Source organism: Magnolia sinica, chromosome 16 (assembly GCF_029962835.1).
Source record: "Magnolia sinica isolate HGM2019 chromosome 16, MsV1, whole genome shotgun sequence".
Classification (NCBI taxonomy): Eukaryota; Viridiplantae; Streptophyta; class Magnoliopsida; order Magnoliales; family Magnoliaceae; genus Magnolia; species Magnolia sinica.
Window position 1 is genome coordinate 36,245,999 of NC_080588.1, and position 16,032 is coordinate 36,262,030.

General features: G+C 42.1%; 1 protein-coding gene across 5 annotated transcripts in view; it reads right to left on the reverse strand.

Annotated features, from left to right (window-relative positions):
- LOC131228513 (uncharacterized) overlaps positions 1-16,032 on the reverse strand; it is a 37,065-nt gene that overhangs the window by 12,022 nt on the left and 9,011 nt on the right. For 4 of the 5 annotated variants that reach the window (XR_009162992.1, XR_009162990.1, XR_009162991.1 and 1 more), the window contains one exon: positions 15,070-15,140. Coding sequence is in view for 1 of the 5 variants with exons in the window: in XM_058224202.1 (XP_058080185.1) it covers positions 15,070-15,140 (71 nt within the window). In the remaining 4 variants the exon portion in view is untranslated. Of the gene's footprint in view, positions 1-15,057; positions 15,141-16,032 lie in introns of those variants that run through there. The other variant, XR_009162989.1, reaches the window with a different exon arrangement.

A 16,032-nucleotide genomic window follows, 5' to 3' on the forward strand; every position in this document is an offset into this window, starting at 1 on the left:
GTGCGAACCGGTGCGTAGCTGAGCAATCGGCATATAGAGCAATGCTCACCTACGCACGCTCGCAGCTTTTCACACGTGTCAGATGCGTCTTATCCGAATCGTCCATGTGATGCGAAATCAGATGAAACCAAACGGGAAAAATTTCCACCCCGATCTAAAATTCTGGTTGCCAAAGCAAATTGAAATGCAAATCAAGGGAGGAAACTGTTTTCCTTTTTCATTGCCCACCAAAGTTTTGGATCAAAGTATAAATTGGGCCCAGAGGGTTTCATGGGGTGCTACTTCACGTGGACAGTTCAGATTTTCGAGTCACATCACGTATGATTAGTTCTCAAAAAAGTTCACACGAGTTCCGTGCGAACTGGTGCACGGCTGAGCATTCGGCTATAGAGTGCTCACCTACGCACCAACGCATGTGCGCACTTTTGTACATGTGTCATGGGTGTCTAATCCGAACCATCCATGTGACGCGGAAACCCATGAAACCCCAAGGGAAAATTTTCACCCTAATCTAATATTCTAGTGGGCCATATAACAAAGAGAAATGCTAATAGAGGGAGGAAACTGTTTTCATTTTTCATTGCCCACCGACGTTTTAGATCAAAGTAAAAATTGGGCCCACGAGGTTTCATGAGGTGCTGCTTCACGTGGACCGTTCAAATTTTGGAGACACATCAAGTATGATGAGTTCTCGAAAATGTTCGCAGCTGATCATTCACCATATAGATTCATGCTCACCTACGCATGTGCGCACCTTTGCACACGTGTCATGGGCGTCTAATCCGATCGGTCCATGTGATGCGGTATCCCATGAAACCCCTGGTGAAAATTTTTCACCCGCATCTCAAATTATGGTGGGCCATAACAAAGAGAAATGCAAATCAAGGGAGGAAACTGTTTTCATTTTTCATGGCGCACCATAGTTTTGGATCAAAGTAAAAATTGGGCCAATGGTGTTTCATGAGGTGGTGCTTCACAAGGACTGTTCAGATTTTCTAGTCACATCAGGTATGATAAGTTCTCAAAAAAGCTCACACATGCGAACTGGTGCGCAACTAAGCATTCGACATATAGACTCATGCTCACCTACGCGCCTACACACGTGCACACCTTTTCACACATGTAATGGGAGTTCACTTTTCATTGCCCCACGAAAGTTTTGGATCGAAGTAAATTGGGCCCGAGGGGTTTCATGGGGTGCTTCTTCACATGGACTGTTCAAATTTTGGAATCACATCACGTATGATAAGTTCTCAAAAAAATTCGCACGAGTTCCGTGCAAACTGGTGCACAGCTGAGCATTCGACATATAGTCACGCTCACCTACACACATGGGCATCTAATGCGAACGGTCCATGTGATGCGGAATCCCAAGAAAGCCGAAGGGAAAATTTTTCACCCTGATACAAAATTCTAGTGGGCCATAGAAAACAGAAATATAAATCAATGGGAGGAAACTATTTTCATTTTTAATGGCCCACCAAAGTTTTGGATCAAAGTAAAATTTGAGGCCAGGGGTTTCATGCGGTGCTGCTTCACGTCGATCGTTCTGATTTTAGAGTCACAACACGTACGATGAGTTCTCAAAAAAGTTTGCATGAGTTCCGTGTGAATTGGTGGACAGATAAGCATTCGGCATAATCAGTCATGCTCACCAGCACACCTACGCATGTGTGCACCTTTGTACACTTATCATGGGCGTCGAATTCGTACAATCCGTGTGATGCAAAATCCCATGAAAACTCAAGGAAAATTTTTCACCGTGATCTAAAATTCTAGTGGGCCATAGCAAAGAGAAATGTAAATCAATTGAGGAAATTGTTTTCATTTTTCATTGCCCACTAAAGTTTTGAATCAAAGAAAAAAATTGGCCAATCGGGTTTCATGAGGTGCTGCTTCACGTGGACCATTCAGATTTTGGAGTCACATCACGTATGATGCATTCTCAAAAAAGTTCGCACGAGTTCTGTGCGAACTTGTTCGCAACTGAGCATTCGGCATATAGAGTCATGCTCACCTACGCACGTGCACACCTTTGCACATGTGTTATTGGCTTCTAATCCCAACGGTCCATGCGATGCAACCCCTATGGAAAAATTTTCACCCTGATCTTAAATTCTGGTGGGCCATAACATAGAGAAATGTAAATCAAGGGAGGAAATGGTTTTCACTTTTCGTGGCACACCATAGTTTTGGATCAAAGTAAAAAATTCGGCCCAGGGAGTTTCATGAGGTGGTGCTTCACGTGGACCGTTCAGATTTTTGAGTCGCATCACGTATAATGAGTTATCAAAAAAGTTCACACATGCGAACTGGTGCATAACTGAGCATTCGGCATATGGAGTCATGCTCACCTACACAAGTTCGCACCTTTTCACACGTGTCATGGGCGTTTCATCCGAACCGTCAATGTGATGCGGAAACCCATGAAACCCCTAGGGAAAATTTTGCACCGCAATCTAAAATTCCAGTGGGCCATAGCAAAGAGAAATGTAAATCAATGGAGGAAACTATTTTCATTTATCATGGTGCACCACATTATTGGATCAAAGGAAAAATTGGGCCCAGGGAGTTTCATGAGCTGGTGCTTCACATGGACTGTTTAAATTTTGGAGTCACATCAGCTATGATGAGTTCTCGAAAAAGTTCGCATGTGCCCAACTCAGCATTCAGCATATAGAGTCATGCTCACCTACACACGTTCGCACCTTTTCACACGTGTCATGGGCGTCTCATCTGAACCATCCATGTGATGCGGAATCCCATGAAACCCCTAGGGAAAAATTTCCACCTCAATCTAAAATTTTGGTGGGTCATAGCAAAGAGAAATGCAAATCAAGGGAGGAAACTTTTTTCATTTATCATTGTCCACCAAAGTTTTGGATCAAAGTATAAATTAGGCCAAGGGGATTTCATGCGGTGCTTCTTCACATGGACCGTACAGAATTTTGAGTCACATCACGTATGATGAGTTCTCAAAAAAGTTCGCACGAGTTCCTGCTAATTAGTACGCAGTTGAGCATTCGGCATAGAGAGTCATCCTCACGTGCGCACCTTTGCACACGTGGCATGGGCGTCTAATCCGAACCTTCATGTGATGCGAAAACCCATGAAACCCCAAAGAAAAAAATTTCACCATGATCTAATATTCTGGTGGGCCATAGCAAAGAGAAATGTAAATCGAGGGAGGAAACTGTCATTTTTCATTGCCACCAAAGTTTTGGATCAAAGTAAAATTTGGGCTCATGGGGTTTCATGAGGTGCTGCTTCAAGTGGACCGTTCAGATTTTGGTGTCACATCACGTATGATGAGTTTTCAAAAAAGTTCGCATGAATTTCGTGCGAACTGGTTCGCAGCTGTGCATTCGACATATAGAGTCATGCTCACCAATGCACGTTCACCCCTTTGCGCACGTGTCATTAACGTCTAATCCAAACAGTCCATGTGATGCGGTATCCCATGAAACCCCAAGGGAAAAATTTTCACCCTAATCTTAAATTCTTGTGGCCATAACAAAGAGAAATGCAAATCAAGGGAAGAAACTGTTTTCATTTTTCATGTCCCACCATAGTTTTGGATCAAAGTAAAATTTGGGCCCAGGGTGTTTCATGAGGTGTTGCTTCACGTGGACCGTTTAGATTTTTGAGTCACATCACCTATGATGAGTTCTCAATAAAGTTCGCATGTGTGAACTGGTGCGCAACTGAGCAATCAGCATATAGAGCCATGCTCACCAACGCATGTTCGCACCTTTCACACGTGTCATGTCCGTCCCATCTGAACCGTCCGTCCATGTGATGCGAAATCAGATGAAACCCGAAGGGAAAATTTTCCACCCCGAACTAAAATTCTGGTTGCCAAAGCAAAGAGAAATGCAAATCAAGGGAGGAAACAGTTTTCATTTTTCATTGCCCACCAAAGTTTTGGATCAAAGTATAAATTGGGCCCAGAGGGTTTCATGGGGTGCTGCTTCACGTTAACAGTTCAGATTTTCGAGTCACATCACATATGATTAGTTCTCAAAAAAGTTCACACGAGTTTCGTGCGAATTGGTGCGCAGTTGAGCATTCGGCATAACGCATGTGCAAACTAGTGCGCAGCTAAGCATTCGACATATAGAGTCACGCTCACCTACACACGTACACCTTTTCACACGTGTCATGGGCATCAAATCTGAACGCTCACCTACACACGTGTGCACCTTCATACACTTACCATGGGCTTCTAAAACGAATAGTCCATGTGATGCGAAAACCCATGAAACCTCAAGGGAAAATTTTTCACCAAGATCTAAAAGTCTAGTGGGCCACAGCAAAGAGATGGAAATCGAGGGAGGAAACTGTTTTCAATTTTCATTGCCCACCAATGTTTTGGATCAAAGTAAAAATTTGGCCCATCGGGTTTAACGAGGTGCTGCTTCACGTCGACTGTTCAGATTTTGGAGTCACATCACGTATGACGAATTCTCAAAAAAGTTCGCACGAGTTCCCAATGAACTTGTTCGCTGCTGAGCATTCGGCATATAGAGTCATGCTCACCTACGCATGTGCGCACCTTTGCACACGTGTCATAAGCATCTAATCTGAATGGTCCATGCGATGCATAATCTGCTGAAACCCTAAGGGAAAATTTTTCACCTTGATCTTAAATTCTAGTGGGCCATAACAAAGAGAAATGTAAATCAAGGGAGGAAACTGTTTTCGTTTTTCATGGCGCACCATAGTTTTCAATCAAAGTAAAAATTCGGCCCAGGGTGTTTCATGAGGTGGTGCTTGACGTGGACCGTTTAGATTTTTGAGTCACATTACGTATGATGAGTTCTCAAAAAAGTTCACACATGCGAACTGGTGCGCAGCTGAGCATTTGGCATATAAAGTCATGCCCACCTACGCATGTGTGCACCTTCGCACGCGTGTCATGGGCATTTAATCCGAACGGTCCATGCGATGCGGAATCCGCTGAAACCCCAAGGGAAAAATTTTCACCCTAATCTTAAATTCTGGTGGGCCATAACAAAGAGAAATGTAAATTAAGGGAGGAAACTGTTTTCGTTTTTCATGGCGCACTATAGTTTTGGATCAAAGTAAAAATTCGGCCCAGGGAGTTTCACGAGGTGGTGCTTCACATGGACCGTTCAGATTTTTGAGTCACATCACGTATGATGAGTTCTCAAAAAAGTTTGCGCATGCAAACTGGTGCGTAGCTGAGCATTCGACACAGAGTCATGCTCACCAACGCACGTTCGCACCTTTTCACACGTGTCATGAGCGTCGCATCTAAACCGTCCACGTAATGCGGAATCCCATGAATCCCCTAGGGAAAAATTTCCACGACGATCTAAAATTCTGGTAGGCCTTAGCAAAGAGAAATGTAAATCAAGGGAGGAAATTGTTTTCATTTATCATGGTGCGCCGTAGTTTTGGATCAAAGTAAAAAATTAGGCCCAGGGAGTTTCATGAGGTGGTGCTTCACGTGGACCATGCAAATTTTGGTGTCACATCACGTATGATGAGTTCTCAAAAAAGTTCGCACATGCGAACTAGTGCCCAGTTGAGCATTCGGGATATAGAGTCATGCTCACCTACGCACATTCACAACGTTTCACACGTGTTATGGGCGTCTCATCCGAACTGTCCGTGTGATGCGGAATCCCATGAAACCCCTAGGGAAAAATTTCCACCGCGATCTAAAATTCTGGTGGGCCTTAGCAAAGAGAAATGTAAATCAAGGGAGGAAACTGTTTTCATTTATCATGGTGCACCGTAGTTTTGGATCAAAGTAAAAATTGGGCCCAGGGAGTTTCATGAGGTGGTGCTTCGCGTGGACCGTGCAAATTTTGGTGTCACATCACATATGATGAGTTCTCAAAAAAGTTCGCACATGAGAACTGATGCCCAGCTGAGCATTCGGCATATAGAGTCATGCTCACCTACGCACGATCGCAACGTTTCACATGTTATGGGCGTTTCATCCAAACCGTCCATGTGATGCGGAATCCCATGAAACCCCTAGGGAAAAATTTCCACCTCGATCTAAAATTCTAGTGGGCCATAGCAAAGAGAAATGCAAATCAAGGGAGGAAACTGTTTTCATTTTTCATGGCGCACCATAGTTTTGGATTAAAGTAAAATTTGAGCCTAGAGAGTTTCATGAGGTGGTGCTTCACGTGGACCGTTTAAAATTTGGACTCACATCACGTATGATGAGTTCTCAAAAAAGTTTGCACATGCGAAGTGGTGCTCATTCGGCATATAGAGTCATGCTCGCCTACGCACATTCGGGACTTTTCACACGTGTCATGGGTGTCTCATCCAAACCGTCCATCTGATGTGAAATCCCATGAAACCCCTAGGGAAAATTTTCTACCTCGATCTAAAATTCTGGTGGGCCATATCAAAGAGAAAGGCAAATCAAAAGGGAGGAAACTGATTTCATTTTGCATGCGCACCAGAGCATTCGGCATATATAGTCATGCTCACATATGCAAGTGCTCACCTTTGTACACGTGTGATTAACGTTTGATCCGAAACATCCATGTGATGCGGAAACCCATGAAACCTTAAGGCAAAATTTTTCACCCTGATTTAAAATTCTGATGGGCTATAACGAAGGAACGAAAGTGTTTTCATTTTTCATGGCCCACCAAAGTTTTGGATCAAAATAAAAATTAGGCCAAGGGGGTTTCATGAGGTGCTGCTTCACATGGACCGTTTGGATTTTGGAGACACATTACGTATGTGAGTTCTCAAAAAATTTCGTACGTGCGAACTGCAGTGCAACTGAGCATTCGGCATATGAGGTCATGCTCACCTGCACACCTATGGAACTCGTGTGAACATTTTTGAGAATTTATCATACGTGATGAAACCCCCAATGGCTCAATTTTTACTTTATATCAGGGTGAAAAGTTTTCCAATGGGTTTTCATGAGATTCCGCAACACATGAACCATTTGGATTAGACGCCCATGATGCGTGTGCAAAGGTTCGCATGTGCGTAGGTGCGCAGGTGAGCATATGACTCTATATGCCGAATTCTCAGCTGCGCAGCACCTCAGGAAACCCCGTGGGCCTAAACAATTCGAACAAAACTCACACGAACTTTTTTGAGAACTCATTATACGTGATGTAACCTCAAAATCTGAACGGTCCACATGAAGTAGCACCTCATGAAACCCCATGGTCCCAATTTTTTACTTTGATCCAAAACTTTGGTGGGCTATGAAAAATGAAAACGGTTTCCTCCCTTGTTTTGCATTTCTCTTTGCTATGGCACACCAGAATTTTAGATTAGGGTGAAAATCTCTCCCTTGGGGTTTCCACGGGTTTTTCATAAGATTCCACATTACATAGACCGTTCGGATTAGACGCCCATGACGCGTGTAAAGGTGCGCACGTGACATGACTCTATATGCCGAATGCTCAGATGTGCACTAGTTCACACGGAACTCGGGCAAACTTTTTTGATAAAACATCATACGTGATGTGACTCCAGAATATGAAAATTCCATGTGAAGCATCAACTTATGAAACCAGCTAGGCTTAATTTTTACTTTGATCCAAAACTTTCGCGGGCCTTGAAAAATGAAAACAGTTTCCTCTCTTGATTTGTATTTCACTTTGCCATGGCCCACCAGAATTTTATATCAGGGTGAAAATTTTTCCCATGGGTTTTTCATAGGATTTCGCATTACATGGACCGTTCGGATTAGACTCCCCATGACGAGTTTGTAAAGGTGCGCACGTGTGTAGGTGTGTAAGTGACATGACTCTATATGCCGAATGCTCAGATGTGCACCAATTCGCACGGAACTTGGGCAAACTTTTTCGAGAAAACATCATACGTGATGTGACTCCAGAATCTGAACAGTCCATATGAAGCATCACCTCATGAAACCAGCTGGGCCCAATTTTTACTTTGATCCAAAACTTTCGCGGGCCATGAAAAATGATAACAATTTCCTCTCTTGATTTATATTTCACTTTACTATGGCCCACTAGAATTTTATATCAGGGTGAAAATTTTTCCCATGGGTTTTTCATCGGATTTCGCATTACATGGACCGTTCGGATTACATGCCCATGACGTGTGTGCGAAGGTATGCACGAGCGTAGCTGGGCAAGTGACATGACTCTATATGCCGAATGCTCAGATGTGCACCAATTCACACGGAACTCGGGCGAACTTTTTTGAGAAAAAATCATACGTGACATGACTCCAGAATCTAAATAGTCCATGTGAAGCATCACCTCATGAAACCAGCTGGGCCCAATTTTTACTTTGATCCAAAACTTTCGCGGGCCACGAAAAATGAAAATAGTTTCCTCTCTTGATTTGGATTTCTCTTTGCTATGGCCCACCAGAATTTTAGAATAGGGTGAAAAATTTTCCATTGGGGATTCATGGGATTCCGCATCATACGGACCGTTCGGATTAGACGCCCATGACACGTGTGCAAAGGTGCGCTCGTGTGTAGGTGAGCATGACTCAATATGCCGAATGCTCAGCTGCGCACTAGTTAGCACGGAACGAGTGCAATCTTTTTTGAGAAAACCTAAACGTGATGTGACTTTAGAATCTGAACGGTCCTCGTGAAGTAGCGACCCATAAAACCCCATGGGCCCAATATTTACTTTGCTTCAAAACTTTGGTGGGCCATGAAAAATGAAAACAGTTTCCTCCCCTAATTTGCATTTCTCTTTGCTATGGCCCACCAGAATTTTAGATCAAGGTGAAAATTTTTCCCCTGGAGATTCATGGGATTCCGCATCACATGATCCATTCGGATTAAATGCCCATGACACGTGTGCAAAGGTGTGTTCATGCATAGGTGAGCATGACTCAATATGCCGACTGCTCAGCTACGCACCAGTTTGGATGGAACTCATGCAAACTTTTTTGAGAAAACATCATACGTTGTGTGACTCCAGAACTCGTGCGAACTTTTTTGAGAAAACCTCATACGTGGTGTGACTCCAGAATCTGAACAGTCCTCGTGAAGTAGCGACTCATAAAACCCCTTCGGCCCAATTTTTACTTTGATCCAAAACTTTGGTGGGCCATGAAAAATGAAAACAATTTCCTCCCTTGATTTGCATTCTCTTTGTTATGGCCCACTAGAATTTTAGATCAGGGTGAAATTTTTTCCCTTCGAGTTTCATGGGATTCCGCATCACATGGACCATTCTGATTAGATGCCCATGACAGGTGTACAAAGGTGCGCAAGTGCGTAGGTGCGCAAGCGAGCATGACTCCATATGCCGAATACTCAGTTGCGCACTAGTTCACACAGAACTCGTGAAGTTTTTTAAGAACTCGTCATCATACGTGATGTGACTCCAAAATCTGAACGGTACACACGAAGCAACACCTCATGAAAGCCCCTGGGCCCAATTTTTACTTTGATTCAAAACTCTGGTAAGCAATGCAAAATGAAAACAGTTTCCTCCCTTGATTTGCATTTCTCTTTTGCTATGGCCCACCAGAATTTTATATCAAGGTGAAAAATTTTCTCTTTGGCTTTCTTAGGAACTCGTGTGAAGTTTTTTAAGAACTCGTCATCATACGTGATGTGACTTCAAAATTTGAATGGTACAAGTGAAGCAGCACCTCCTGGGCCCAATTTTTACTTTGATTCAAAACTCTAGTAAGCAATGCAAAATGAAAACAGTTTCCTCCCTTGATTTGCATTTCTCTTTGCTATAGCCCACCAGAATTTTATAATTTTCCCCTTTGGCTTTCTTGGGATTCCGCATCACATGGACCATTAGGATTAGATGCCCAGAACACGTGCAAATGTGTGCAGGTGAGCATGGCTCTATATGTCGAATGCTCAGCTACACACCAGTGATGCTCACCTGGGATGCCCAGGTGAGTATCCCATGAAAACTCATTATATGTGATGTGACTCAAAATTTGAACGGTCCAGGTGAAGCAGCACCTGGGCCCAATTTTTACTTTGAACCATAACTTTGGCGGGCCATGACAAATGAAAATAGTTTCCTCTCTTGATTTGCATTTCTCTTTGGTATGGCTCACCAGAATTTTAGATAAGGGTGAAAATTTCTTCCTTGGAGATTCATGGGATTTCGCATCACATGGACCGTTTGGATTAGACGCAAACGCCCATGACACGTGTGCAAAGGTGCGCTCGTGCGTAGGTGAGCATGACTCAATATGCCGAATGTCCAACTGCGCACTAGTTCGCATGAAACTCATGCGAACTTTTTTGACAAAACATCATACGTGATGTCACTCCAGAATCTGAACGGTCCTCGTGAAGCAGCAACTCATGAAACCCCCAGGGGCCATTTTTATTGTGATCGAAAACTTTGGTGGGCCATGAAAAATGAAAACAGTTTCCTCCCTGATTTGCATTTCTCTTTGTTGTTTCCCACCAGAATTTTACATCAGGGTGAATATTTTTCACTTGGGGTTTCATGGGATTCCGCATCACATGAACCGTTCGGATTAGATGCCCATGACACGTGTCCAAAGGTGCGCAAGTGCATTGGTGCACAGGTGAGCATGACTCTATATACCAAATTCTCAGCTGCGCAGCACCTCATGAAACCCCCTGGGCCTAAACAGTTCAAACAAAACTCGTGCGAACTTTTTTAAGAACTCATCATACGTGATATAACCTCAAAATCTGAACGGTCCACGTGAAGCAGCACCTCATGAAACCCCTTGGTCCCAATTTTTTATTTTGATCCAAAACTTTGGTGGGCTATGAAAAATGAAAACAGTTTCCTCCCTTATTTTGCATCTCTTTGCTATGGCCCACCAGAATTTTAGATCAGGGTGAATCTTTCCCTTTGGGTTTCTTAGGCTTCTGCATCACATGGACCGTAAGGATTAGACGCCCGCAACACGTGCAAATGTGCGTAGGTGAGCATGACTTTATATGTTGACCACTTAGCTACGCACCAGTTCAGATGGAAATCGTGCGAACAATTTGGAGAAGTCATTATACGTGATATGACTCCACAATCTGAACGGTCCACGTGAAGCAATGCCTCATGAAGCCCCCAAGGTCCAATTTTTACTTAGATACAAAACATTGGTGGGCCATGAAAAATGAAAATAGTTTCCTCTCTTGATTTGTATTTCACTTTGCCCACCAAAATTTTATATCAGGGTCAAAATTTTTCCCATGGGCTTTTCATAGGATTCCGCATTACATGGCCCGTTCGGATTAGACGCCCATGACGCATGTGTAAAGGTGTGTATGTGCGTCGGTGACATGACTCTATATGCCGAATGCTCAGATGTGCACTAGTTCGCACGGAACTCGGGCAAACTTTTGTGAGAAAACATCATACGTGATGTGACTCCCAAGGTATCCCGTATCGGTATCGATTGGGGTAACGGTGCCCTCCGATACCGATACGGATACGGGAGTATAACGGCAATACGGGGACGTAACGATGCAATTTTTATTTTATTTTTTTTCCAAAATAATATGAAAAAATATGGATTTAATCCGAAATATTCTAAGCATTCCAAATATGCATTCATTTATAAATTGGAACATGTTTATGGTAGTGTAACGGTCCACTCTTTGGTGAGAAGTTGTAACGGACTGTCTGATTAATTTTTGAACCAGGTAACCTGAATTTGACTACAAAATTCATATATTTAATTTTCTAAATATCTAATTTATATACTTAATAACTTTATATCATTTTTCCTAATAGTTCTTTAAAAAAATTGAATTTAAATTCAGGTAGATGGCGTTGCCAATTTGGAGCTGACTTGGAGGACCAATCTATGCTCCAAATCAGCCTCAAATTCATGCAATTTATTGCCATTATCCCACTTATGAATTGGTGGACATTTATTGCATAGTGAATCATGAAAAAAATCAAAAGGCCTTATTTTAAAAAATAGAAGTCCACAAATTAACAATTAAAACTATTCAAACAATTTGATTTTGGCATTGTGAGTTAGCAATTGCAGTCAATAATTTAATTGGTAAATTTAAAGTTAATGTCTCGTGTACAATTTTTTAAAGGCCCGAATTAGGGGGGACTCGAATTGTGAAGTATAGCACACGTGTCAAAGTTTTTTGGGCCCCACCCGTGATGAATGTGTTGTATCCACACCGTCCATCCATTTTGCCAAATAATTTTAGGACATGAGCCCAAAAATGAGGCACATCCAAAGCTCAGGTGGACTGCACCATAAGAAACACCAATAATTAAACGTTCACCATTAAAAATTTATTGGGGGGCTACAAAAGTTTTAAATTAAGCTGACATGTGTGTTTTCCCTTCATCCATGTCAGTGTGACCCAATTAATAGGATAGATTAAAAATAAACATTACAGTGGACCTTAAGAAATTTTTAATGGTGAGCATTTTGTAACCACTGTTTCCTATGGTGTGGTCCACCTGAGATTTGGATATTACTAATTTTTTGGATCCTAACCTAAAATGACGTGGCAAAATGGATGGACGACATAGATAAAATATATGCATCATGGGGCCCACTCAGGTCTGATCATGAGGTATGTGTTATGTCTAAACCGTCCATTCATTTGACGAGCTCATCTTAAGGCTTGACATGAACAATAATACAGATCTAATTATCAAGTAGACCACACTGCAAAAAGCAATGGAGGATTGAATGTCTATCCTTGAAACCCTTCTTGGGATCACAGAAGTTTTGGATCAATATGAAATTTGTTTTTCCTCTTCATTTAGGTCTTTTTGACCTTATGAACAGATTGGATGGAAAATAAATGTTACGGTGGGCCCTACAAATTGTTCAACGGTGAAAATCATTGTCTCCGCTGCTATTTTTGGTGTGGTCCAGATGATCTTTGGATATAATTTAGCGTGACACGTACCTACAGCAGCTAGGAAGAAGAAGAAGAAGAAAAGAAAGGAAGAAGAAGAAGAAGAAGAAGAAGAAGAAGAAGAAAAGAAAGGAAACAGGTAAGTTTTTTCCTCTTTTTTTTTTCTTTTTTTTTTTCAAGGCGCGTAACAGCCGTTACGGGTCCGTAACAGTTGTTACGATCACAGAATTCCGTAACGGCTGTTTCGACCCTATATCGCGTAACGGTGTCGGCCGTTACTGTTATGTATCAGCCGATACGGCCGTATCGTAACGGATATGGGACACCTTGGTGACTCTAGAACCTGAACAGTCCATGTGAAGCATCACCTCATGAAACTAGCTGGGCCCAATTTTTACTTTGATCCAAAACTTTCGCGGGCCATGAAAAATGAAAACAGTTTCCTCTCTTGATTTGCATTTCTCTTTGCTATGGCTCACAAGAATTTTAGATCAGGGAGAAAAATTTTCCCTTGGGGATTCATGGGATTCCGCATCACATGGACTGTTCGGATTAGACGCCCATGACACGTGTGCAAAGGTGCGCTCGTACGTAGGTGAGCATGACTCAATATGCCAAATGCTCAGCTGTGCACTAGTTGGCATGGAACAAGTGCAATCTTTTTTTAGAAAACATCATACGTGATGTGACTTTAGAATCTGAACGGTCCTCGTGAAGTAGCGACTCATAAAACCACCTTGGGCCCAATTTTTACTTTGATTCAAAACTTTGGTGGGCCATGAAAAATGAAAATAGTTTCCTCCCTAATTTACATTTCTCTTTGCTATGGCCCACCAGAATTTTAGATCAAGGTGAAAAATTTTCCCTTGGGGATTCATGGGATTCCGCATCACATGGTCCATTCGGATTAGACGCCCATGACACGTGTGCAAAGGTGCACTCGTGCGTAGGTGAGCATGACTCAATATGCCAAATGCTCGGCTACACACCAGTTCGGACAGAGCTTGTGCGAACTTTTTTGAGAAAACATCATACGTGGTGTGACTCCAGAATCTGAACGGTCCTCGTAAAGCAGCGACTCGTAAAACCCATTTGGCCCAATTTTTACTTTGATCCAAAACTCTGGTAAGCAATGCAAAATGAAAACAGTTTCCTCCCTTGATTTGCATTTCTCTTTGCTATGGCCCACCAGAATTTTAAATCATGGTGACAATTCTACCTTTGGGGATTAATGGGATTCCGCATCACATGGACAGTTTGGATTAGACACCAATGATACGTGTGCAGGTGAGCATGACTGTATATGCCGAATGCTCCGCTGTGCACCAGTTCGCACGGAACTCTTGTGAACATTTTTGAGAACTCATCATACGTGATGTGACTCCACAATCTGAACGGTCCACGTGAAGCAACACCTCATGAAACCCCAGGGCCCAATATTTACTTTGATCCAAAATATTGGTGGGCTATGAAAAATGAAAACAGTTTCCTCCCTTGATTTGCATTTCATGGGCTAGATGTTGTTCACAAATCTAGCCCATCTATTGTATGTGTCCCACTTGGATGAGGGGTCAGACCAAGTGTCAGCCGCATTGAAAACTTAAGTGGGCCCCACAAAGTGCGTTTATATGTTTTAAGCATATCTTCACATGGTTTTAGATGGTATGGCCCACCTAATTTCCTTTATACGGCCGATTTTTTTATATATCCCATAACCTAAAGTGGACCCATGAAATGCACGGTATTGAGATAGGTTTGATTGGGTCAGGTTGGTTCTAGGGGCGCCTCGTACCTGATCCATTTAAGAATTTAGTAAGAATCTAGTTAGAGTTTTGGACTTAGACCCAACCCATTAAAATTCGGGACCGCTTTAGGTCATGCTGAAATCAAAATCAACCAACCCATTAATTTAATGGGTCGATATTGGCCCCTTGATCCAAATCTAATCCATTTATCGCACGGGTCGCATTAAGGTCAGTAGGAATGTCAATGGGTACCCGAAGCCATAGGTACCATATGAACTCAAAACCCACCTCAAAAGTAGGTTGAGTTAAACAATAGACTGACCCAACCTGCGCCTAAGGCCACCCATTTTAAATTAGGGCTATGCCCGTGAGTGGGTCTATATTAGGCTCAAGTCCAACCCATTCAGGTTAGGTCTCGACCCACAAGCCAATCTGGCCTATTTGTTGCCTAAAGCAAAGTACAATTCTTTTAAGGTAAATAGGTAGTAGGAAAAGTTCACAAGTGAGATGGCGTTCTCTTACCATGACCATCGAGTGATGAAAAGACCTATTAAGAAGAATGTCACATGTTGATTTAATGCAACTGCTTGGACCTGTAATAAGATCAAGAGAACTACAAAGATGTAAAATCAATTATTAAATTCTTTCTATAAATTTATGTTGTATTAGAATAAAGAAGTATGACTAAAGTTTATAGGTATTAGCTCTGAACAAAATAGTGATGATAAAGACCTTAGTGAGATTCAAGCTAGCCACACGTATCGGCTAATTTCAGCGCTTCCTTTAAAATAGGCTTTTCATGTCTTCTAAAATAGAACTTTGGTTCAGGCCTTTGCCAGGAACCTCATAATCAATACCATCCCCCACAAGTATGCCATCCTCTTCTCCTCCAGTAATAGATGCGGATCTTACCTGCATTAAAGAAGCAAGGACATTTTATATAGGAACTCACTTTTCGTACAAGTGGCAAATGTAAATGAGATCTGTACCAACCATCAAGGAGGTCCTACCATGAATGGGCCATATCCCAAAATACACACTACACCAAAATCCATATTTAGGAACGGTGGAAACTGTTCCTAAACCATTTATAAACGGTTTTCAACTGTGGTTAAATAGGGCGTTGCAAAAAATTAGGGACCGTCACAAATTTTCAATTTAGGAACAATATTGTTTCTTATTTAGGAACAGTTTTGAACCCTTATTTCGAAAGGTCGATAAAGGCCGTGCAACTATTGGGAAAGGCAACTACTAGCTCATGACTCCTAAAATATTTAATGAAATATTTATTGGAAATGTTTTTTTTTTTCCTTCCAAATGTGGGTATGGGAGATATCAATATATCATCTGGTAGAAAATAATAGCTATTCTTAGTGAGACCAACAACATAAAATAGAGTTAATTATTGAAGGTAATGCTTAAAATGCCATCAAAGTTAATTCCCCATATGTGCAATGCTTAAAATGCCATCAAAAAGTTAATTTA